This window comes from Zootoca vivipara, chromosome 13 (assembly GCF_963506605.1).
Source record: "Zootoca vivipara chromosome 13, rZooViv1.1, whole genome shotgun sequence".
NCBI classification, from domain to species: domain Eukaryota; kingdom Metazoa; phylum Chordata; class Lepidosauria; order Squamata; family Lacertidae; genus Zootoca; species Zootoca vivipara.
In genome coordinates this window covers 37189095-37214072 of record NC_083288.1, presented here as the reverse complement: position 1 = coordinate 37214072, position 24978 = coordinate 37189095, and the positions used below count along the sequence as shown (strand labels likewise).

The following is a 24978-nucleotide window of genomic DNA, read 5'->3' as shown; positions in this document are numbered from 1 at the left end:
AAATAGAACTGCTTCACGGTGGCATGGCAGAAAGGCACACATTTTAATTCATCTCCAACGTTTGTAAAGGTCCTCGATGTCTTGAACCATCTCGATGCAGCAGGCTGGCTGGACCACTGTCCTTGCAAATATTGGTTTCATCCATCTCAAGCTAGAGATATCACTGAGGACAGCAAAGGGTTTCTGGGACTGTCAGGCGATGGAAGATGAGGTGCCTGGTGCTGACACAACCCAAACATCAGGGTGCTTAATTCTTCTAAGAGAGCAACTGGACTTTGCATGAACCAAAACAAAACCACCTGTGACAATGCTTGATGTTAAACTGCTCTCTCATTCTCACCCATTCAAGGTGGTGCCCAGTGCCGGCAAGGCCTTACAGGGTACACAGAGGATTCTCCCCCTTTCCCTCCAGGCCTTGGGGTCTCTGAATGGGCTGCTAGCACCCCACCTACCACTGCTCCACCATTAGGTCTATCATGTGGTTGACGCCAAGGTCGGTTGAATCAAAGAAGTCCGTGCAGAAGATGCTGCCCCCAACAGGACTGGTGGAGCCGAGGCCTGAAGCTGAGCCCGAGGTTAATGCCTCTAGCCAATCGACCGGGTCAAATCCAGCACGGGCACCGTTTCCTTGCCAGGCATCTGGGGGAGATGGGGGCATCTCCAGAGAGTCAGGGGAGAAAACAGAGGACAGTGAGTCCAGCGACGCAGAGGAAGAAGAGGCCGTTGAGAGGAAGTCGTAGGGACCGGGGAAATCAAAGATGGCAGAGGTCACCAAAGGAGGTTCACTGCTGGGCCGCGGTTTCTTTGGTGGTGACGCTTCTTGCGGGGATGGGGCAACTCGATCAGGGACTTCTGGGTTCAAGGCAGGTGCTTGAAGGAGGTCACCTGGAGCAGATCAGGAGAAACGGGATATAACTTGGCATAGCAGCACACCTACCATGCCCTCCTAACCCTGAGCTCATTCAGATCTAAGCCGCATAACCTGTTTCTGTGTCAGGACTTTGCACAGGAAGGCATGGCTAACAATGGCTTTGGGCATGTGCAGAATGCCTGCTGCTCACCAATTAGTAACCAACAATCCTGCCCCACCTGTCTGGGGTTCGGGGGTTATATTTCCAGGGCAGAGAATATGATTCTGAAGCAGGGCTTGAGTCCCAGATTCCTAGTCTTCTGGGAAAAAAATGTATCATTGCCACATTGGCTCCATTATTGGAGCTTCTCCAATAGCAAATTGTGGTTTATCACTGCCCCCTACCGGTAAGCTGGGTTACTGGGGCCATTTTCTCACCTGAACACATCAGCGGTTCCTCTAGGATATCTTCGATCGATTGGCTTGGCACCAGCTGCAAACAGGGAAGGAAAAAGAAGAGCAGTTATAAAGGGATCCCTCACCCAGCCCAGCCATTCAGCCAGCTCTGGGGCAGGGTCCTTTTTTGTACAGGGGGCTTTATGCAGTGGTGAGTTTCAGGCAGGGGGTAAGCTCAATATGGCCTAGGAGCTCATCCCATAAATTTGTTTTCAAGACTTCAGAATTGGAACATGTGGGATAAGTATAATTAAAAAGGGGAAGCGTTCCTCGGTGCATGTGCAGAGGTTGGAGAAGCCCAGCTGGGCCTCCTTACCCCACAGTACAGTACCTGAGCTTTCTGGATGGCTTCTTGGAGCTCCTCCTCCAGGGAACGGGTTCCTGGGGCTGGGTCTGGGGGGCTGGCTGTTATTTCAAGGGGCAGCTCCATATCAGAATTGATTGGCTCACAGGAGGCAGGGCACAAAACCTAGCAGGAAAATGGAGGAAATACAAAGTCTAGCGTTTTCTGCCCCAGGCAAAAGCCCTCCCTGCTACCAGCCCCACTGAAGAATGCTTGTTTGCTCACCATGAAGCCATCCTCTGTGCCTCCTCCCTCCTTGGCGCATTCTCTCTTGGGGACGTAGGGCGGAGGTGCCCCCTGCTGGCTGTGAGGCAGTAGGGCTCCCTTGCGGCGGTTCTTGATCCGTTTGTGCATCTCCAGCTCCACTCGGAGGTCGTCGTCGTGGTGTTTCTGATCCCGGTGGAGTTTCAGCGCCAGGCTCTCAGCCACCCGCTGCTTCTCCCGCAGGGCCTGAGCCTCCTCCTCTAGGTCGGAGGGTGCCAAGCGGGTGCTGGAGAGCGGGACAGGTGGGGGCTTGGCCCTGGCCACCTGGTAAGGCTTGAGGCGCTCCAGCAGGGCGGGCTTGGTGCCAGAAACAGGGAGGCCCCGCTTCCGGAGCTGCTGGCGGAGTTCAGAGACCTGGGAATCAAAGCAGCGGACAAAGGAAATTAAGGCTGGATCTACACTGATTGTAAAAATGCTATAAAAAACAAGCAATAATGGCTCTTAAGGCAATTTCCAATTGACGACGGATCGCTGCTCTACAGCATCCTCTGGTGTCACATTTTTATAATGCATTTTAAACATCATAACTGGCCTGTGTATGTTTGTCCTACAAAAGGTATTATAGAATATTACACAACACACCAGAAATGGTCAAGTGTCAGGCATGTGGGATCTACTTTGCTTTTTATAGGACTCTTCCTCACCTCGCGAAGATCCGCCGACGGGAGCATGGTGCAAAAGACTGGCATTCAGCATTAAAGAATTCTGAGCCCAGGAATTTGTTTTGAATGCCAGAATGGAATGGAGCTCACAGTCCTTTCATGCAGGCAGGCAACCCATTCCTGGTTTACTTCTTTGCTTTCACTATTCAGCAGTATAGTTTAGAGTGCAGGCCTAGAGGTCAATTTGTTGCAGCTATTGTTAAACAACCGGCAGCTAGGAAGCCTTGCCGATCTATTGCAAATCACACAGCCTACTGCCCACCCCTAAAATACACACATTGTGCACGTGGAGTATTGTTTTATTGTTACATGTTCCTTCCCTGAGCAATAAAAAGATCCATGACGGCACACTACCTAGGCTCTGCTTGCTCTGGATAGTATTATTATTATTATTAAGTGTTTATCAAGTGGGGGGATAAGTGAAGGCATGTGCAGCAGGCACACTTTTGCCAGGTGGCAGATCTGCAAGTCCTACCATGTTAGATCCCTAGAGAGAAGCACCCAAAGAAATACCCAGAGATGCTTCCAGCCCTCAATTAACTTAGATCTCTCTTCTCTCTTTTTGCCTCATTCTGTCTTCCTTTTGTTTGGAAACAGGGAAGTGCAGCCCTTTAGGGAAAACGGGGCACTGCCCCAATTACTTTAGCCTGCAGAACTCAGCAAAGAGGAGCAGGAGGATGGAGGGCAAAACTTAAGTTATCCCTGCCTGTCCTTGGCTCTAGCTCCACCTACTCCTGGCCTCTCTGACTGTGGCACCAGGCGCCAATAGTTGGGAGAGAATGTGTCTCCCCTTCCAAGCTCAGATAGTTCCTGGGCCACTCACCAAGAATCTGCCAGATGAAAGGAATGGCTGGTCAGCAGCCTTCAAGGGGTGGTTATGACGGGCAGTTGAAGTTGCACATACTCTGCAGTCTCATCTTAGAAGATCAGGAATTACCAACGGGTATAATTCAAGGGTGGAAGCTTCCCCAGAGTTCCCTGCCTTCATTTCATTACTCCAGGTGTCCATCTTTCTTTCTTTCTTCATATCTTTCCCCCGCTATCATTTTATTTATTGGCTTTTGCTTGCTTTTGTTTTTTAAAGTTCTAAAGTCTAAAGTGGCTTACTAACGAAAAATAAAGCAAGCACCACCAAATACAAACAGAATCGGCAGTAAGCAGTGGGAAAATACCATTGAAACAGCAGCTCTAAAATCAAAGAAGGCTTGGGGTTAAAAAGAAAAATAAAGTCTTAGTCTGGTGCTTAATTCTAATCACTAGTGCAGGAACCAGTCCAGAATCGAGGCACCGGCACTGAAAAAGCCCCTGCCCCCTCCTCACCACTTTGGGAAGTTTGACATTTTATTATGTTTTTATATGTATTGGAAGACGCCCTGAGTAGGCAGGGTATGAATAATAAAATTGTTGTTGTTGTTATCTTATCTCGGATGGCAGGGGCAATCAGAGAAAGGGTTTTGGATGCAGATCTTAACTCATGGGCAGGTGGTTCATGGGAAAGGAGGAGGCCTGTCCTCCAGAGGAGAACCTCAGGCGCGGGTGCAAATAAAGCCTTCCTGTCTTCTCCATCTGGCCCTTGGCAGTTCCCTCTAGGCCACTCCCTTTGGCCCTGCTCTGCCCCTTCCCAACAAGAGCTTTTGCCTGGCTGGACTGTGTCCTTGGATAGTGCCTCTTGCTCACCTGGATGGAGGGGGGTCGGGGGTGAAATTATGTAAAGAGACCTCTGGCTTTTGTGTAGCCTGCTGAAGAAAGGAGCAATATCCATTGCTCTGGCCGCTTGCTGCCTCTGCCCCCCCACCTTTTGTCCCTGGCTCCACCCACCTTAGCCGTGTGGCCCTCAGAAAGTTGTCCCCTTGTGTTGACAGCGATTACGTGCCCCTCCTCTAGATCTCCCCATCTAACCAGGTTCTTTGGAAACCTGGCGCTCACAGCAACAGAACTGTTGAAGCGGTTATTTTGCAACTGGACTTGATTTGCAGAAACCATCTCTGAGAGCGGAATTCCGTCCGCGTAGAATCTGATGTGTGATGACTGGGATTCCTCCTGCCCCAACTCACCGTTAGCTCCTCCAGGTTGGCAGGCAGCAGTTCCGGTTTGGGCGGCGAAGGGGAGGTTGGTGTGGCTGGAGAGGGGAGAGGGAGCGGGTGAGGCCCACTTGGTGGTGCAGGTGTCCCAGCGAAGCTCAGGACCTGCTCTGGAGCGCTGCTGGGGAAAGGGGGGAAAAAAGAGAGGCGTTGGCGCTGGGTTTCCCCATCCCGATCTTCTCTCTGGCCTCGCTAGTGTGCTTTTGTCTCGGAAGAGCGTTCCCGGAAGCAGAACGGCTTACCTGGCTGGGACAGCGTGCACGGCTCGGACGCAGAAGGTGGCTGGCGACGTCGGCGTGGGCTGCTGCTGGCTCATGATCTGGAGCTGCAAGAAGACCTGTTGCTGCTGGAGGACGCGGGCATAGGCTGCATCCATGGGCACCGGCGCCTGCTCCCCCTTCTGGTCGGGCGGCATATACTGGTGGTACTTGAGCTTCTTCACTTTGGGGCGCGGCTCCTTGGCCTTCTTGGGGCGCGGGGGCTTCCTGGCCTCAGGGACCTTGGATGGGGCCTGTGAAAGGCATCAAAGCGTGTGACAGAGAGCAGGAACGGGACTCTCAAAAGACAGTGGGGCATAGTAGTTCATAATAATAATGATTTATTATTTATACCCCGTCCATCTGGCTGGGTTTCCCTAGCCACTCTGGGCGGCTTCCAACAGAATATTAAAATACAATAATCTATTAAACATTAAAAGCTTCCCTAAACAGGGCTGCCTTCAGATGTCTTCTAGAAATCTGGTAGTTGTTTTTCTCTTTGACATCTGATGGGAGGACGTTCCATAGGGCAGGGGCCACTACCAAGAAGGCCCTCTGCCTGGTTCCCTGTAACTTGGCTTCTCGCAACGAGGGAACCGCCAGAAGGCCCTCGGCGCTGGACCTTAGTGAAAGCAGGGGGGCTCTCTAGAGCTAGGTAATGCTGCTACTTTGGGTTCCCCCCCACACCTAAATTCTTGGGCCTTCAGCACACAGGTTAGCAACAGAGGGAGAGGCCAGTCTCCCACTGTCCTCCCTGCCGCAAAAGAACATCTGACCCTGTCCTTATGAAGGAGCAAAGGTAGGGGGTGAAAACCAGCCACCTGTTTGTTTTTTTGCATTGGGTGATATAGTTGGGTTAGCCTCCCAACTAAAGGAGGGATGTATAAAAGGCAGAAATATTCAAGAACCCTCAGAACAGGTTTTGCATGGCAGCAGCACAAATGCCAATAAAACCATTTCAGTCAGTGAAAAGCAATAAGGCGGACTTAGCCGGGCTCCTGAATGGCAATAAAGACAACAGCGGACACATTTTCCCTTGAGGGCAGCTGTGGGGTGTAGCTGCTGCCGTCACCACCAGTAAGCCTTGCATTCCCCCAGAAACCTTTGCTCACTTTTTCCTACGTGGAAATCGGAGGGGTGAGGAGAGGAAGTTTCCCAGCAGCTCTATTCAAAATAGGCAGCTATTTGGATTCGGCCTGCAATTCATCCTGCACCAATTCATGTTTTTCTCTGATAAAAGACACGGGAGTGGACTTCTCTTCTGCTTCCTCCCCAACCTCCCCCCACCCCCACCCCCTGTTCCTGCTCTTGATTGTCTCTACCTTGAGGAGTGAAACGGAGGGCTTGGCAAGGGGGCTCCCCCCTTGGGGAGGGAACTCAGCCTCAGAGGTGGATGACGACACAGGAGGCAGCTGTTGATCCAGGATCGGAGGGAGGTCAAGCTGCAGGGAGAAGAGGGAGAAAATGGAGCCCATGTACCATCCTACCTCCCAGCTCCTGCACCTCCTTCTCTAAAATGGCAGCCCCCAAACTTTCCTTTCCTATAAAGCCAGGCCTCCTTCCCTTCTGAGAGTTAAGCTTTCCGCTTTCCCATCAGCTGGCATGCCCCAGTTTTCCCTCTTGTGTATAATTTCAGCTGAGAAGGAGAAGACCTGCAGCAGTGGGAACAGCGGGAGGCAATACTGCTGGGCAGAAAGTGGGACAGGGCTTTGAAGCAGGTGGTAGGGAGCTGGGGAGGCTGGTTTACTATACGGTACCTGCCCACCACGTCCAGCCTTAAAACCCTACATTCTGTCCTGAAGCCTAGAATGGGAATTCTTTGGCATGTGCACAAAGACGTACGAAATCTAACAGCAGTTGGAAATTTCCAAAAAGACCTGAGGCGCTACTATTGAGTATAATAGGGAAAGAAATACCAAAATCAATGAAGGAAATGTTTCTCTATGCGACCGCGGCGGCCAGGATTCTGGTCGCCAAAAGTTGGAAGGAGACGGAGGTCCCTACAATCTTGGAATGGCAAATTAAATTAAACTACAAGAGTTAGTTGAAATGGCATGTTTAACCAACAACCTAAGGAACAAATCAAGACAAAATTTTGCCACAAAGTGGGAAAAATACAAGATATATGTAGGAAAATATAGTAAAGGTACATTGCCTATGCTAGTATTGGATTGAAATTGATGTTGGGCGAGAAGAAGTAAACGGCTGACAGCAAATTATTGATGCACTATGGTTTAAGAACGCATTTGACATTTCTTATAGAGAAAGGTACCATGTTACGTACGTTCAATGTTAGAAAATGCAGTATAATACGTTGGGGAATGACAGGGAGTCCGAGAAGTGAAATGAAATAAGTTGATATAAAGAAGACTACTTAGGTCCACTCTCCCCTCACCAACTCCCCCTATCACTCCCCGTACCTATATGGATGGGTAAAACAATTACGTTATTAAAAAAACAACAACAATCTGATTTGGAGAAATAAAGTCTTTATTAATACGGGTGACGCGAAAAATGTAAGTGTCATCAAAGTTAGTAAGATAAGTAAAACTGGTGAGAGGGGAGTGGGAGGGGAAAGTGGACGGGTGGGGATGGGGAGGGGGGATGGAAAGGAAGGGGGGGCAATAGTTTATTCATGGATTTGCAAATTGACGTAACAGCAATGTATTAGAGAAATTTTGGATTGAGAGTATGCATTTTGTGTGTATGTTGAAATGTTTGTTTTTGAATGTGTGAGAACTACAAATAAATAAATGCAAATTTCAAAAAAAAAAACGAAATCTAACAGCAGTTGAGGACAGCCTCAAATCATGGATATGGTTAGTGACGATGCTAGAATTCACAGGTGGGGGGGGCAGAGTGTGCTGCTGCTCATGCCCAGTTGCAGGCTTCCTACAGGCACCTGGTCAGCCATTGCAAGGAGAACAGGATGCTGGGCTAGATGGGCCTGTGGCCTGATCCAATAAGCTCATCTTATGCTAAATGCAATCTTGGGGTGGTGTGGAGGCAGGGGGAGAGCACAGCACACAGGTAGTGCTGGCTTCAAGATTTGGGCAGTGTGAAGGATGGAGGGGCTGAGTGCCAGAATAGCACCTCAGAATAATCTCTTCAGGTAAGACAGGCAGCATTATTTGAACAATCTCTCTCTCTCTCTCTCTCTCTCTCTCTCTCTCTCTCTCTCTCTCTCTCTCTGCCTCCAAAGGCTTCTGACCTCCTCAGTGCCGCCAACCCTCTCTAGAACTAGGAATAATTTGGGAGTGTGTGTGTGTCCTATGTGAAGCTGGGGAAAGCCAATGGTGGTGTCAAAGGTTTTGGCTTCTAAGTGAATCAGAAATGACTCTTGGAGTGCAGGATTCTGTCCTTCCACCCTTGCCAGTTTAGGCCTCGGTGGGTCGTGCATGTAAGGGCTTGTTGGCGTGGCAATCGAGGTACTGAAAGTGGCAGCTCTAACCTGAAACTCCCCCACCGCAAGAGCAGCAGACTGGCAGCAGGCCTAGTTACATAAATTACGGATTAGTTCTGCTGTGTATAATTTGGGTGGGTGGGTATTGTGTCCTGGAAAGGGGAAAAGAGGCCAACCCCTCACAATTCACTCATCACTGTGATTCTTATGTCCTGCAATATTCAAACATCCCCTGTAGAGGGCAGCACAACCACATACATATACATACATATACATATACATATACATATACATATACATATACATATACATATACATATACATATACATATACATATACATATACATATACATCTATCTATCTATCTATCTATCTATCTATCTATCTATCTATCTATCTATCTATCTATATTACTTACTCAGAAAGAGAGATATGGCAGATTATTTTGATTGATTGGCTGATTTTACGACTTTGCTTTTCCAATATTTTCAACCCTTCATATTTCGGAGTGTATGTACTTGGACGTAAAGTCATGCATGAAACTTGGACTTTAAGATCACTCCAGTTCTCTTGCGAGTTCACTAGGCCTTTTTGACAACCCAGTTTGTCCAATGTATTTCTGTGTGGACCTGAGCCATAAGCCAAGGGAGGTGTGGGTATCAAGGGGTGTTCTTAACAAAAGTGTGGAGACCACTCAATGAAGAGGCAAACCTTCCACCTCAGGAGCCATTTCTGGCTAATCTGTTGAGCAAGTCATGCTACCCTTCACATGATACTCCCAAAAGGGTGAGAGGCTGCGGTGGCTGGCAACTATTGGAGCTGATGAGGTGGGGATGAACAACTAATGGCCCCATTTGCCCTGCACATTTGAAGCAGTACCTTGCCACTTTAACAGTTATGGCTTCCCCCAAAGAATAATGGGAAGGGCAGTCTGCAAAGACTGCTGTTTGGAGACCCCCTATTCCCCTCACAGAGCTACAATTCTCAGAGTGGTTTAACAACCGATTCTTCTTCCTGGGGAAATCCAGGAATCGCAGCTCCGTGGGGGGAATTGGGGATTTCTAACAGCTCTCAGCACACTTAACCAACTACAGTTCCCAGAATTCTTTGAAGGAAGCTGTGACTCTTTGCAGGAGCATGATATTGCTTTAAAAGTATAGTGTAGATGGGGCTGGAGTCAACTTATTCTGGTCTCGACCCCCCCCCCTTCCTCCTCCCTTTCAAAGATGCAGTGCCCACTTAAGCAATGCTCAGACACAAAAATCAGGTATTTAATATTGAGAGGGAAAGCCGGACACCTACAAAATGTTACATTTCCAGGAGTATGCACCAAGCATCCTGTTCTTATCCTCTGTTCCCCTTTCATCTCATGTCACTTCAGCATCTACAGGTGAGTTCGATGCAGTTGCTTACCTGAAAGGCCGCCGCTGTGGTGGAAGGGTGGGCACTTCCAGGAGACAGTGCAAAGCACGGGGAGGAGGAGGAGGAGGAGGAAGAAGAAGAAGAACTACTGAGATCTTCCTCAAAGGTGAAGGAATCAGGAGCAGCGAGAGTTGCATCTGCAGACGTTTTAAGTGAGAGAAAGGAGGGGTGGCATTATTATAGCAGGGTGGAAGAAACAACTGTTGTTTCTCACATAATTTTCACACCGTTGTTAGTTAGTCACATTGTAAAATCTAGGGATGACTTAGGGGCTTGTTCCATGTCATTTGCCCAAGTGCAAGGATACCTAGTTCTGGCCCTAATCCTAAACATGTGACTGGAGGACGGGGAGCGGGGCGGACAAGCAAACACACACAAAGAAACACACAATTGTCTTCGTCACCTTCAAACTTGTGGAAGGTGGCTATCTGCAGCAGGGAGCCTGTTGACAGAGTCTCCCCATACATTTTAGAACCCTGGGAAATCAAGAGTTCTAGAAGGCGAGTCCCCATGTATACAAAAGGCTCCTTGCTGCAGAAGCTCACCATCCACAAGCCGGAAGGCAATTGAGAACTGTGACTGGGTAGAGCTTGTTTGCTTATCCTTGCAGCCTGGCCCTCACCCCCAGCCACACACGTTTGGCCTGAGAAAGGAAGGAGGGTGATTTGATGGGTGCTAACAGAGCAGCCATTGGAACCCTGCTCTGCAAACATTCCATCCAAGGAGCCAAGCTGACCCCAGGCCAAGCGGCATTGGCCAGTCCCAATTAGGCAGCCCTTTTGCAAACCTTTTGCAAAACGCTCCCCCAATTTCCATCACGTTTCTTCTCATAACCTCGCGCTTCCAATATTCCCTTTTTGCAGATGAGAACGGGGCGAAAGGCTGCGTGCCAAGCCTGGGACAGAGGCAATATTCAAACCCACTTTTCCAAATCCAGCTTCCTAGCCCTCACTGAAATTTGCTCTATCCTGTTACAATCCTTCCTGCTGGGATTGTACCAGAGTCCAAGCACTTTCCATTAGGACATTCCCCTCCATAAACAGCCACTGGATCCCTCCTCTCTCCCAGGCAGGATTCCCTGTTTCCACTCCATGAGACAGGAGGATTCCCCCGTAAGGAGAATGCCAAGTCAAGTCCTTACCTGCCATAGCATCCTTGATACCTGGATCCAAGGAGAGGATGTTTTTCTTCACCAGCTCAAGTGGTCCAGGGCGGTGTAGGATCTTCTCACTCAGGTCTTCGGCCAGGCGAGCCTTCTTGTCCTGCAGCTCAGAAGGGTCCCCCGGAGACACTGCAGTGAGATTGCGGGAAGCAGAGCAACTATCAGAAGAGCAGGCTTGTGGGATCAGACAAGAGGCCTCTGCAGTCCAGAATCCTACCTCCCAACAGGAGCCAGCCAGATAACGTTTGAGGGATGATAGCCATCCCCTGGGGTGACCTGGAAATCCAGTCGGAAATCCAAGATCCATTTGCCTTATTTCCAAATCAATTTGTGATTTATTTATTTTTTAAAGAAGTCCACACAAAAATCATATGCACATTTCTCCTAATTGTGCATTTTTAAATGCTATTTTGTCTAATATTTGGCAAACAATTTCCCCTAATGTAATCTTTGTACATTCTTTTCGCTAATTTGTGTGTTTTTGCATACATTTTCCTCCTAATGATACGCATTTTATCTGCTCCTTTTGGTTGGCAATCTGCACTGCAAAATTCAGAGAAGTGCTGTGAGTCCTGGAAGCCTGCTTCTTGCCCTGCAGTCCTTTCCCACCAGGCCTGGGAGGGCAGGGCCAGGACGGATCCAGCCACGAAAGTTGAGGCTGCAGAACAGATTCTTGAGCTGCAGTATTGCTTAGGGGTTGTTCTTGATATTAATTTCTTGTATCTTTATTTTTGACCTGATTATGTGAAAATTGTTCAATATGGTTGTGTATTTATTTGATGTCTTACTTATTGTTTATGACTGATTTTGTTGCAATTATGTGTGTTTTTCATGTTGTGAGCTGCCTTGAGCATGGTTTGATTTGTGGAAAGGTGGCGTACAAATGAAATGATGTATGTATGTACGTACGTACGTATAAATTTCAAACAATAGCTGCATTTGGGTGAATTAGACAGGCTCACATTAAAATATACGCCAAACCAAATGCCTCTTAGGGAGAAGTTGCTCCTTACCTTCTGACAGCTGGCCCTTAGCAGCGCTGGTCTTGTGGGGCCGGGGCGAGACTTTAAGCTTGGCAATCTCATTGGCCTGAGGAGAAAGAAGCAGGGGAAACTTTAGCATCCTTAGCCAGGTGCTCAGGTAGAAGATCTAGGAGGCATCTTTCGCTCACTTAGGCTCTGGAGAACCACTGCCAGAGTTATGCCTTCCGACTTTTTTCATACCCAGGAAGACCCTACTTGAATTGCAACCCTGCAACGTGGGATCCACGTTTAATTTTTCAGCTATGCACGCCCACGGCCAGTGCATAGAAGATAGGGTTGCCAGACTCAATAGAGGACAGGACTTCTGTGCCTTTAATTGCCCTGCTCTCTTTTGAGTGTGGAAACCTTAAAGAGAAACCAGCAGACCCTTTGTTTAATTTCCAAGCAAAGGGTCTGCTGGTTTCTCTTTAAGGTTTCCAGACTCAAAAGAGAGCAGGGCAATTAAAGGCACAGAAGTCCTGTCCTCTATTCAGTCTGGCAACCCTAATAGAAGAGGGAATGTTGGTAGCTGCAGCTTGCAGGACTAAAATAACAGAAATCTGCACCCCTAAAATTACACAACACCAAAATGCCTGCCTTCCATTGCTTCTGCTCTCTCACACACCTCTCTACTTTGGGGCTGGGCTGTCTCCAGGCCTGAGCAAAGTGACCACTAGTAGTGGCTCTCCTCCTCCAGTGGTGGGATATAAATGCAGTAAATAAAAAAATAAAATTTAAAAGCACCTGCCGTTTTAGATATGCCTCTGCTGCCGTGCATGAATTAGTCATATACCGCACTGTGATTAATATATTTTTATGTCTTTTTATTTTACAATAAATGGTGGTGGGGTTTTTCCACATTTGAAAGTTTGGTCTGGACCACGTTCCTGCTTGCACACCTCACTCAGGTGCACCCAGAGCAGTGGTGTGTTGCTTCCTGCAAGAAGAAGTCGCTCCTCGCTGGGTGCTTAATAGTCAGTGAGCAGTGGACTCTCACAGAGTCCCATCAGACCCTCATAGCGCTGCTTCCCACACATTGTTCAAAGCCTTGAGCCCAGCTGGTACTCACCCTGTTCTGGCCCTGGGTCCCATTGGGCTGCGAGAAACTTGCAAGGGGTTTGTTGAGTGCTGGAGGATTGATAAAGGGGAGCATGTTAGCAAATTCTGGAAGAAACAGCCCTACCTGTTGATTTTGGCCTGCCATTCTGTTGTTGCTAGTCCATAAAGAAACAGAAAAGAAAAGTGACAACCTTAACTCAAGGTTAGAAGACCAGCTCTTCTTTCCTTAGCAACCACCCATTCCTTCATCCATGCAGAAATCCTCTTTACAATGTGACTCCCTTCACTTTTTGCAAAGGGGTGTGAGGGAAGGGCTCACCTGGGAGTAAGTGGCGTTTGGAGAGCTGCTCTTGGGACCTCCGGTGTTCCATGCGCAGCTGCAGAACTGTAAGGGAGGTAACAATATATGAATAATGGTAATTACTTTATTCGTCTTGGCCAACAAGCAATAAAAAAACAAATTCAACTCTTAAACCATTCGGCGCCACCCACCCTCCCATCACAAAGCTAAAATGAAGACAATAATTGATATATAACTCCAGATTACTGATGTTGGCAAAGTTTGTAATCACTTGGACTGAGAGTTCTTAGGAGATCCCTATTCACCGTTCAGAGCTAACAACTCTCACAACTCTTAACAAACTACAGTACAGCACTCAGAATTTGTGAGGGGGTGGGGATCCATGGCTGTTTAAAGTAGGATCACAGCGCTTTAAATGTATGGTGCAAATGTGAACAGGCCTATTTGCCCAGCTCCTACTGCTCAGCTGCATTATGAATCTAGCACTGTTTCCCCCAAAAGTTCTTCTCTGGCTCAGAATGAGAAGTTAGATTTTTCAGGGGGTTGTAAATCCTTAGATCAGTACTCAAACGAATTGTTGTTGCAATCGCTGTGTTATCTTTAGAAATGAATGGTTCGCTGTGGTTGTGCTTTGATATGCACCCCCTGCTCTCATCTGGCTGTGAGCTGCTTTGGCAAGCCCGTGTGGAAGAGCAGCCTACAAATTAAAGTAAATAATGATTACTACTGCCTAGGGCTTGCCGATCAGAAGGTTGGCGGTTCGAATCCCCACAACGGGGTGAGCTCCCGTTGCTTGGTCCCTGCTCCTGCCAACCTAGCAGTTCGAAAGCACAAAGTGCAAGTAGATAAATAGGTATCGCTCCGGCAGGAAGGTAAACGGCGTTTCCCTCGTTCACCAGAAGTGGCCTAGTCATGCTGGCGACATGACCCAGAAGCTGTATGCCGGCTCCCTCGGCCAGTAAAGCAAGATGAGCGCCGCAACCCCAGAGTCGTCCGCGACTGGACCTAAGCCTGCAGCTTTGTAAGCGCATGCAGAACATTTCTTTGCTGTCAACCTACTTCCGCTCAGTTAAACCCTTAACTACTTATTGTGATTACCAGCAGTTCTCCTCCACAGCTGATGCTGAGAACTATAGCTCCCAGGGGGGCAGTGCAGAAAAATGCACATGCACAGCACAACTGTTACAAGAGCAGGAGGGAGCAATTGGGAAACAAATGAAGGTGGGTTTTTTTCTGAGTATGCACAAAGGACGCGTGCAGTTATCCACTCCTGAAGTAAAGGGAAAGGAGTTTGCACTCGTTGTGGTTTGAGATTTTAAAGTGACAAATAAAAGCAAGCTAATGAATACATGTTAAGCAGAAATAACTAAAACAGATTACACCATAGAATTAAGGTCTTTCCGATTTCAAACTTACAAACCAGCAAGGATCAAGATGCTCTGGAGTCTCCAATGTTCAGCCCAGCAACCAACTGAAATACTGGGTGCTACTTTGCTTTGTCTTTGACAACTGTTACTTATTCAGGGCTTGCTCCAGAGAGTGGCAAGGCGGGGCATTTGCTGGGGCCAAAGAGCAGCAGAAGGCTCACCGCCCTAACACTGTTACAAGAATATCCAATAAGATCAGGTGCAGCCAGAGAATTTTCTTAACTCCCACCTCTTCCAGATTAGGGGCCACCAGTGAGGGTGCCATGCCCAAAGCCCCCCAAATCCTGGTGCTAACACAGTCAGTATTTATGTATACTGCACCGCAGTGCACATGATGTTACACAGGTAAAAACAGATTGCTGGCCCCAAGAAACTTACAATGGGAGATATGAGGGCAGGGATGGAAAAATGCAGGTGTTGCAGTTATGTGTAAAGCTTGGCTGCAGATGGGACTAAGGAGAAAAGTAAAAGGCCTGTGGACTTTGTTCAGGAGTAAACCCCACACTTTTGAGGAGGGGTCTGAAGGAAGGCAGGGAGGCGGCACCACATTTGATTCTGGGGAACTCAAGACTGTTCACATTGCGTTGAAGGAGATTGGAGTGGAGTGGGCGAGATGTATTTTGACTTGAAGAAATCGAGGGAAACGGGATTGGAGAGATCACCCTATTCAACAACCCAGGATGCCTTCAGGTTTGCAAAGGCGTGAGGCAAGGTAAGGCAACACAATTTTCTCTGGAACTGCTTTTCAATAAAATAAACTGGGAACAAAATGCATCAAGCTTTTACTGACTGCTGTATGATACTTGATAATTATACTGTGGAAATGGAATGGAAAATTAAACTGGGGGGTGGGGGGAGATCACACAAAACTGGCCTGGAAATGAATATATAAAAATGAAATGGATGCAAATTAAGTATTGCCCAGAAGCCTCCATTTAAACAAACAAAGTAAAAATTGAAAAACTGGGAATTACATCTTGTATGACCAACAAATGACAAAATCCAGCCCTTTGGGAGGCAAATCCAAGCATCAGAAGAAAGGTCTGCCTTAACGGAATAAATTCATATAGTAATTACTTGTCAATGAACGGCGAAATGAAAGCTAAAGGAGAAATTAACAACTCGCCACTGAAACCTCCTGTGGATATATGCCATATAGCGTGGTGTTGAAGTCTGTTATATCTATGGTTGGTTGACAACATTAGCTGATGTAGTATGACAACATTAACTCGTACAAAAAGAGCTGTGGAACGATGTATGCACAGACTGTTTCTTTGTTCCCATATGCCATGGGAGAAACATGACAGGGGATTGGTATAAAAGAGCTGCAATACGAGGCCATCTATGATATCAAGTGTAGAAGGGCCAGCTATTTGGTCTGCCAAGCAAGACAACAGGTGGACTTTCCCACCGTACAGAATAGATTCCCAGGGATCAAGTGCATCCCCTTGGCAGAAATAAAATGTGATGGGGTGATCCAATGACGAACCCGTTTGGTTCCCAGTGGGAACAACATGCTCAAGATGGAACGGAATGGCGAGGCGATTCTGTACATTCATTGAGGAGGAACGAACAAGGAAGAGCCAGATAGTATTAATTTAGGAGGCTCTGATTTGGACAAAGACAAGAGCAAATCTGCAACCTCCTTGGTTAACTCTGTCTCTCTTACTCCCAACAGTGGATATGTGCCCCTTAGCATAACAGAGTTAATGTTTTCCAGTACGTATTTGGGTTATCCATTTGTTATTTAGTGTCCATTTACAAAGGGCAATTGAATGAGCAATGGGGCAAATCCTTAACTATGGCAGTTTGACAAGGCACAGGCCAAAATATTTTTTCGGTCATCGTTTGGAATCTAAATGTTTGATGAGGGTAATGATAATAATTGCAAGGAAGTGAATCAAAAGGCGCCCACCAAGGAAAGATGGAAGGCATAACTGTACAACAAACTGGTCTATTTGGCATGCTCTCTCACATACCCTGCACAAACAGAGGGTGGTTGGGAACCTGGGAATTATAATTTTTGCAAGGATGTTGAGAATTCTCTGTAGGTGTCCCCCACATCATAGGGAACCAGGTAGAGTTGGGAGGCTTCTTGACACCCTTTAAAGCAGGTGCAGGGAATATTCTTCAGTCCAACGGTCACATTTGCTTTCGGGCAACCTGCCAGGGGCCACATGCAAAGTGGTGGGCAGGACCAGGGGCAAAAGTGGGTGGAGAAAGAAATGCAAATTTTGCCTGTGTACAGTAGGCTGGTTTCAGCACACATTCATACACCCCTCTCCATACAGCCAAGCAAGGGGCATTGTACAAGGACACATTCCAACCAGGGGAAAACATTTGAGAAGGGTGCAAAGCGAGGGCAGTGAGGGGTGCGGCCTGGGGAAAGCGGGTGTAGCCTGGAGACAGTCCTGAGGGCCAGGTGAGAGGCCCGGAAGGCCACATTTGGCCCCTAGACCCAAGCTTCCCCACCCCTGCTTTAGTGCTATGCATCAAATGTCAATTAATTTAACTGGTAATAATTCTGCCCCTTTCTCCACCCAGAATCCTTAGCATTTTCATTCTTTAAGGGGGCCATGAAGTTGGGGTGTCGAACAGAATTCTCAGCACATTTAGAAAACTGCAGCTCCCACTGTTCCCTGGGAAGCGAGGGGAGCCATGGCAATTTGAAATGGAAAGTGAATCAAGTAAGCCAGACCTGGACCACATTCACACCACACGTCATATCACCCTAAACAATCATGGTTCCCCCCCCCAAAGAATTCTGGGAGCTGTAGTTTGTTATGGGTGCTGATAAGTTATTGGGAGGCCCCTATTCCCCTCACAGATCTACAGTTCCCAAAGCTCCCTGTGAAGAGGCATTGACTGTTAAACCACTCTGATAATTGTAGCTCTGTATCGGGATTGTCGGGGGGGGGGGAGCGGTCACCAGCTCACAGAGGCACAACTATAAAGTAAGTCCAAATTCACTGGAAACATTACTCTTGCCACCCCCAACCTTGGAACAGAAGCAGTTTTCAGGGCCCTTTTAAAACAAACAAACAAAAACCATGTATAAGCCCACAGAAATTCAAATGCTGCTGCACAGGGGAAATCGCTGATAAGGATAACCTTCTCTAAGGAAGAGCACAAAAGGGATATGGCTCAGGGGGTGAACCCTCCCCTTGCTCTGCTGTCAAACAGCAGGCACGTCATACCTTTGGAGGGTGGGACTGCTGCAAGCGTTTCTATTCCTGTGCCCGCTTCTCTCCTGCCTGGGCATTTGTCCCGTTGTCAGCAGCAGCTGGGGTGACGCCACTCGCTATTTATTTAAAAGGCTGGAAACACAAGATGTCCCAAAGTCCCAGGCCGGAGGCTGGCTGCAAGGACTGCTTGCGGGGAACCCACCACCAAATTGCAGGCCCTCCAAGTGTCCCTCTTTTCCAGGGGCACCCCAAATTTACAGAAGCCGTCCCAGTTTTTGATTTGATTGCAGGCCCTGCTTTTCCTTAGGATGTTCCTATTTTCATCAGAGAAATGTTGGAAGGTATGGAGTTATGTGACCAAGGAGATGTTACAACTTTTAGAAGACTAGCCCTATATAGTTTTATTATGTTTTTATACATGTTGCCACCCAGAGTACTGTATTGTTATTATTATCAGTATTATAGAATAGGATGTCCCTATTTTCTTTGGAGAAATGTTGGAGGGTATGCAAATACTCAACATGAGGGGCAAGACATGGGGGCATTGAGGGTTTCACCGCTTTGGGGAACTGTAGCCGTTCTAGGCCCTCAATATGAGAACCTGCGTACTCTCCACATAGTCTGTACTTAAAGCATCCTGGGGGTTGTTTCAGGGCCAGTTTCACCCCTTTTCTAGTCACTTCCGGGTTCAGTGTGATGTTTGCGTGTGCAGTCACGCACATATATGGACGCACATAAAACGGTTGTTGCCTGTAATCAATACAGTACACTGATTGAATGTAAAACACATTTTTGCATCAGTGCTTCACTGCAGGAGCCTTTTTGAGAAACCGGAAGAAGCAGAATAATTTACAAGTTAAGAAACAAAAGCTGCCACTGCACATATACTACGTAAAAGAACGAAAGTTTACTACCCCAGCCTTCTCTCTCCCTACTTCTCTTCTTCCCCAACCTTATACTGTCTATAATATTAAGTGTCTCAGATGGAATATAACTCATCTGCAGAAAAGATTCTATGAACGGAAAACTGAGGGGCTGTGTGTACTTTTGTAATTCAAGAAAATCTTTGACAAAAACAATTTTTTAAAAAGTTCCTGTGACTATACTCTGTTTTTAACTGTTTCTAATTCTAAATTGTTGTAACCTACCCTAGGACCTGCTGGTGAAGGGCCAGTAGTAGTAGTAGTAGTAATAGTAGTAGTAATAATAATAAATATTTAGCTGCAGGAGAGATCATATTTTTCATTATTATTATTCCCTAGCACCAGAACCAACACAGTCAGTGTTGCTCAGTGGGCCGTCCTTGATTAAAAATGGTCCCTGCAAAAGCTTTAGCAAACCTACCAATTAAAAGCAATGCTGATTTTCGTATTTCCATAAGCACTGCACAAGCGGGAACTATGTGTGGAGAAATTACGAAAAGGGTGGTTTGTCACAGGAAAGAAACACGCGAGGCTCAGTAAAACACCATAGTTGCCACCGAGGAATGCCTATGATGCCACAGGCAGGTTGACTGATTGTTTAAGACTGGCTGGGCCTGAACAAAATGGCTGCTGTACGCCAGGGTTAGGTTATGAGGTACCAACGGAATGGAAAAGTGACAAGTGGTTGTGAGGAAGAGCATGACCCTGGTCCTTACAACGGACTCATATGGCTGTCACAGACCATACATTTAAAGCAAATGGTTTTCCTCAAAGAATCCTGGGAAATGTAGTTTGTTATGGGTCCTGGGAATTATAGCTCTGTGAGGGGTTGCTCTGTGCTGCACTGTGCGTCCCATTGCCCAGCCTGGTCAAGCAAGTGGTAAAGTGACACATTTATTGGCTGGGCAGGGGGAAACCTTAAATGTATTCCTTAAAAACAAAAACAAAAAGAAACCCTTTAGATTTGAAGGTAATCCAGAAATATTCAGAATCAGGGCTGGTCCTCTCTCTGTTCTGCCTTAGGTACCTCCGCCTACATAGACAGGCAATGCCCAGTTGCCAGTATTAAACTCTGCACATGTTCAGAGGCACTCAGTCTAAGCTGCTGCGGTTTTTGAAAATGGAATATGCCAGACCTTCCCTTCCCTCACTCATCTGGTGCGCAAATCTACATGAACAACCATTCAAAGCCTGAAGATGTATTCAAAAATAAGTATTTGGTGCAAACAGGAAGAGCAAACAGTCTCTCATGGGCTATGAATTTCTGAGGGGACATTTACTGGGACCTTTCGCAGGTGCCACAGGAGGGACACTGGCATACAAAGGTGGTATGCTGGCAACTTCTGGTATAAGGCCCACATTGTGTGGTGACGTTGGGATCGAGAGTATCACCAACCACATTGACTTCAGAGTTGGTTTCAGCCTTGCAGAAACATGGCTGAGATGTGTTCCATTAAAATCCCCACTGATGGGGCCCTGAAGGGCTTATTTTGGAGGAAAGTGACACTCTCCGACCTTAATTCAGTCCCCTGACTAGTGGAGTGGTGAACTGTTGTTACAAAGGGGCAATGGGAAAGCACTCTGCACATGCCTATAGACAACTCCTCTTTACTTGCTCCTAGAGCAAGACCTGACCACGAAAAGCTGGCCCAAGTTAAGATTTGGGGAACTGGGCCTATGTTGTTGCTTCACACAATGCAGTGCGGTGAGCCAGTGCAGTGGTTTAAGTGTTGGACTAGAACGTGATATACTAGCATTTGTATCCCCACACAGCTTTGACGCTCCCTGGGTGACCTTGGGCCACTCTCTGTCAGCCTAACCTACCTCACAGGGTTGTTGTGGGGATTAAATGAGGAGGAGGAGGAGGAGAAAAGGCGGGATATAAATGCAATCAGTCATAGGAGCCAACTCATAGCGGCCAAGATCCTTTTGTCCCCTCTCCCCCATAAAATATTTGAGGGGGCTGAGCCTCCCCAAAGTTGATAGGCATTGCCATTCAAATTGGGGCACAATTCACCACCAGGAAGGTCTCCTGTGCAGATCAGAGACTTTGCTTAGCTTATTAACCTTTCCTGCAACTAGCAGAAGCTGGGAAAACTATTCAGAATAAGCAAATCTGTTTCCAATTCTGTCCATCTGCATCATTTATTTTCTTATGTATATATCTTACGCTGATTCCCCCTCCCCAAAGCAGCTCACAGGATAAAGAAAATATAAAATGATAATCAAACTGTCTTGAAAACTGCAGCAGAAAATGTAGCAGCAGCAGTAAAACTACACAGAACACCTATGATTTACGCACGCATGGGAACTGGCATGACCTTGCTTGTAGAATGTGTCTTGCCTTGATTTATTTATTTTAATAACTCCAAGCAACAAAATGCAGTGTGGGCTGTTCTGTTAAGAGGACAGGAAGGTGCCTTCTGCTTAGTCAGAACTTTGGTCCACCTAGCTCAGCACTGGCAGCTCTGACTGGCAGGAGCTCTGCAGGGTTTCAGGCAGCTGCACCTGGAGGGGCTGGGAATTGAACATGGGACCTTCTGCATGCAAGGCAGATGATATACTCCTTGAGCCACAGCCTTTCCCTTACATTGCAGGGTATCTCAGGAAGGTTCTGAGGAGAATGATTTTTTAAAAAAGAAAATGGAAGGTGAAACAGTAGGCATTGAGGTCCCTCTGTCTTTGCCTGCCACAATTACCACCCTGCAAAAAGTCTATTTTAAAAAATTTAAAGCACCAAGGACATGCATGCACAAAACAGTAAAAAAAACACTAAAGACCCACTCAGATCCTACTTACCGGAGCGGAATTTGCTTCGGATCAGCATGGATCGTTCAGAAGCCAGGAGTGTCATCTTTGGAGTCCTTGCAGGTATAATCCCAAATCTGAGGTAGGCCCCATGGATATTCAGAAGAGAGGGGGGGGGAGGAAAAGAGGGAAGGTAAGTAAATGATGAATTAATCTCCAACTAGGATCTTGAGAAGCCAGCAACAGACCTTTTAAACAGAGTGTCTGGGCCTTGGGACACAGAGTTGGATATCAGCAAGAGTGGAGACGAGGGACATCTGGGTTCAAATCCCAACACAGCCATGACTCTTTCATTGTGACCTTGGGGCAGTAACTTTCAGCCTCAACTGTCACCTACCTCACAGGGTTGTTTTGCAGATAAAATTGGGGGGGGGGGGAAATCATGGATGCCACCCTGAGATTCTCAGAAAAAAATGTAGGCTTAAAAATGCAACACTTAATAAACTAATCTACCTCACTGGGTTGTCGTTGTAAGGCCAATGCTGTGTAATGGTTAGCAACTACTGGACTAAGATTTGGGAAGTCGGGATTGTTCAAATGTCTGCTCAGCCATGAGGTTCACTGGGTGACCTTGGCCCAGTCACTGTCTCTCATCCAAGCCCACCTCACAGGGTTGTTGGAAGAGATAAGTGTGATATATTGAGCACCTTGGGGTGGGGCGGGGGAGTGGGAAGGTGGGGTATAAATATAAATAAATAAATATAAATTCGAGGGAGGGGCAATGGAGGGAGGAGCATTCAGGTCCTCCTGAGTTCCTTGCGGGGGCGGGTGGAACAAAATAGCAAAATTTTAGGAGCAGGCAAGTAGCAGAAACGCAGCAGCAGGTGGAGCAGTTCCGTCGCTAAAGATGCAGTTGGAGACGGGGCTTGACCTGTTGAGTTTTTGCCCTGTTTAAAGGGGCAGGAGCCCAGCTGGCGGCGTGTGTGGAAGAAAGAAGAGCGAGAGAGATGATTTGACTGTTGTTGTGTTTTTTAATCACCTGCTGTCCGCATGCACCCGCGATCTTCTCCTCGGGGAGAAAGCCCAGGAGGCGAGTGCCCTGCCTGTGCCATCGCCCTAAAGCCTCTCTCAAGGAACCCAGGAGTCCTGGCTGTCCCTTCCGCCTCCCAGCTACAGCCCTTTTCAAATGCCAGCCCCTTCCCCAAAGCCCAGGGAGACCCAGGCGCCCCGACTCACCGGAATGGACGGTGCAACCCTTTCCCTCCTCCTCCTCCTCCTCCTCCTCCTCCTCTTCCTCCTTCTGCTTGGCTTGGGGGGCGCTGGGAACCGTCCGCCCCCGACGGCTTCTCCGGGAGGGTCTGCCGGCGGCCTTTCCTGGGGGGAGGGGGTGGCGTCCTTCTTTTCCTCGCTGCCTAGGTGAGGATGGCAGCGGCGAGGGACGGCCAGGCGCACGGACCTCCGGAGGAGAGGGTTGGGCCGACGGCTCTGCCCCCCGCCTGGGGGTCGGACGCCACCGCGCCCCCCTCCCCGTCCCCGGGCAGCTGGGATGTCCCCGTGCCTCTGCCATGCACCCCCTCCCCGAGGGTGCCACCTGCCGCGACACCCGACACCGGGAACGCGCTGCTGGCTCAGCAAGGACCACCCCCCCTCCGCCATCCTCCCCGTCTTCGTCCTCCGCCCCCTTGCTCCCCACAGATCGCCACCGTCCCGCCTCCTTATGCTGGCCAGGAGATCTTCCAGGCTGCCCAGCAAATCTTGCTGTTAGGGACATCCAGGAGTCCTGACAGCATCCCTTGCGAGCGCCGAGGGTTGGTACTTGGTAGTGGACACCCCCCTCCCCGGATTCTTCAAGGAACCCAGGTGTCCTAGCGCCCCCGTCCCGCCACACGCTCCCCATTTGTTTATTTATTTTTTGTTTGTTTATGCATACAATTTATACCTCGCCTTTTATTCCAAGGAGCTCAACTTCAAGGTAGAATACAGCCCCCTTCATTTGATCCCCACACAAACAACCCTGTGAGGTAGGTTTAGGGTGAGAGGCAGTGACTGGCCCAAGGTCACCGCACCTGGTGGACTTCATGGCCGAGTGGGGATTTCAGCCGTGGTCTCCCAGGTCCTAGCCTGACACTCTAACCACTACACCTCACTGTCTCTCATCCCTAAGCACCATCGCCTGCCCACTATTTCTTCTCTTTCTCTCTCTTTTTATTATAAATTATCTTTATTAAATTTCAAATCAATACACATAATCACACAAATCATAAAACTTACAACTTACAAATTTACAAATATGCTGCCACATACACCCGGACAACATCATTACTGGCCCCAACAACATCCAACATACCATCTCAGGACTATTTAATTGCTCATCTTCTAACATTGTGTATGCCATCAAATGCCAACAGTGCCCTTCAGCTCTCTATATTGGACAAACAGGCCAAACCTTACGCCAAAGGATAAATGGACAGAAATCTGACATCAGGAACCAGAAGACAGAAAAACCAGTAGGAGAACACTTCAATCTCCCAGGACATTCTATGCAAGATCTCAAAGTAGCTGTCTTACTACAAAAGAATTTCAGAAATAGACTGGAAAGAGAAGTTGCTGAATTACAACTTATCACCAAGCTCAAAACCATGGAGGGACCTGGTTTGAACAGAGATATGGATTCTTATCTCATTATACATGATAAGCGATCTTCAGCCATCTCAACCCTTGCTTTTTCATGCAAAACCATTTGCAGTCGTTTTCGGTCATCAACAGCTATCAGTCAGTCAATCACCCACTTCCACCACCCTTCTGAGTGATCCCCCCTCTCCTCCCCATCCCCACCCCCTCCCCACCCCTTCTCTACATAAGTGCCTGGGGACTTCTTTTTCACTGTATCTGAAGAAGTGTGCATGCACACGAAAGCTCATACCAAAATAAAAACTTAGTTGGTCTTTAAGGTGCTACTGAAGGAATTTTTTTTTATTTTACTTCGACCCAGACCAACACAGCTACCTACCTTATTATTACTATGTAGCAGATGTTCTTCTCAAGGAACTCAGGAGTTCTTTCCACACAACACCCCTGGGTGTCATCTCACAGTCACTATGTATTTTCCAAGAAACTCAGGAGTTCCCAGGAAACACATCTGCTGCTGAGGTTGGAATCCTCAGGCCCTGGGTGGGGGTGCATAGCTCTCTGGGCCTCTCTGTCTGGTCCATGGGACTTCCCCCCCTAGACCATATCCACTCCCTTGGTCTCAACCCGTCACTGCCCCTCCAATGCATCCTCCATAGCTGCTTTCGCCTGGCTGCAATGTGTCCTGGAACATTTCACCCCACACAAAAAAAGCTGGGTACTGTAGTTTTATCCCTTGCAGAGTTAATTCCCAGCAGCCCTTAACACACTACAGTACAGTGTC

General features: G+C 47.8%; 1 protein-coding gene across 2 annotated transcripts; it reads right to left on the bottom strand.

Annotated features, from left to right (window-relative positions):
* Positions 1–23084, bottom strand: LOC118095255 (myocardin). 2 transcript variants are annotated; one of them, XM_035136348.2, is made up of 14 exons: positions 22803–23084; positions 21618–21703; positions 13302–13367; positions 12993–13051; positions 11915–11990; positions 10881–11030; positions 9731–9876; positions 6236–6355; positions 4899–5167; positions 4630–4777; positions 1875–2267; positions 1638–1775; positions 1289–1343; positions 1–885 (listed from the first exon to the last, which is right to left on the bottom strand). In XM_035136348.2, the coding sequence occupies exons 2-14, from the start codon at positions 21670–21672 to the stop codon at positions 449–451; spliced, it is 2112 nt and encodes a 703-aa protein (XP_034992239.2). In that variant the 5' UTR covers positions 21673–21703; positions 22803–23084; the 3' UTR covers positions 1–448. The 2 variants fall into 2 exon arrangements, with proteins under 2 accessions (XP_034992239.2, XP_034992240.2); XM_035136349.2 differs by having other exon boundaries at positions 4630–4774.
* Positions 23085–24978: the final 1894 nt, after the last annotated feature.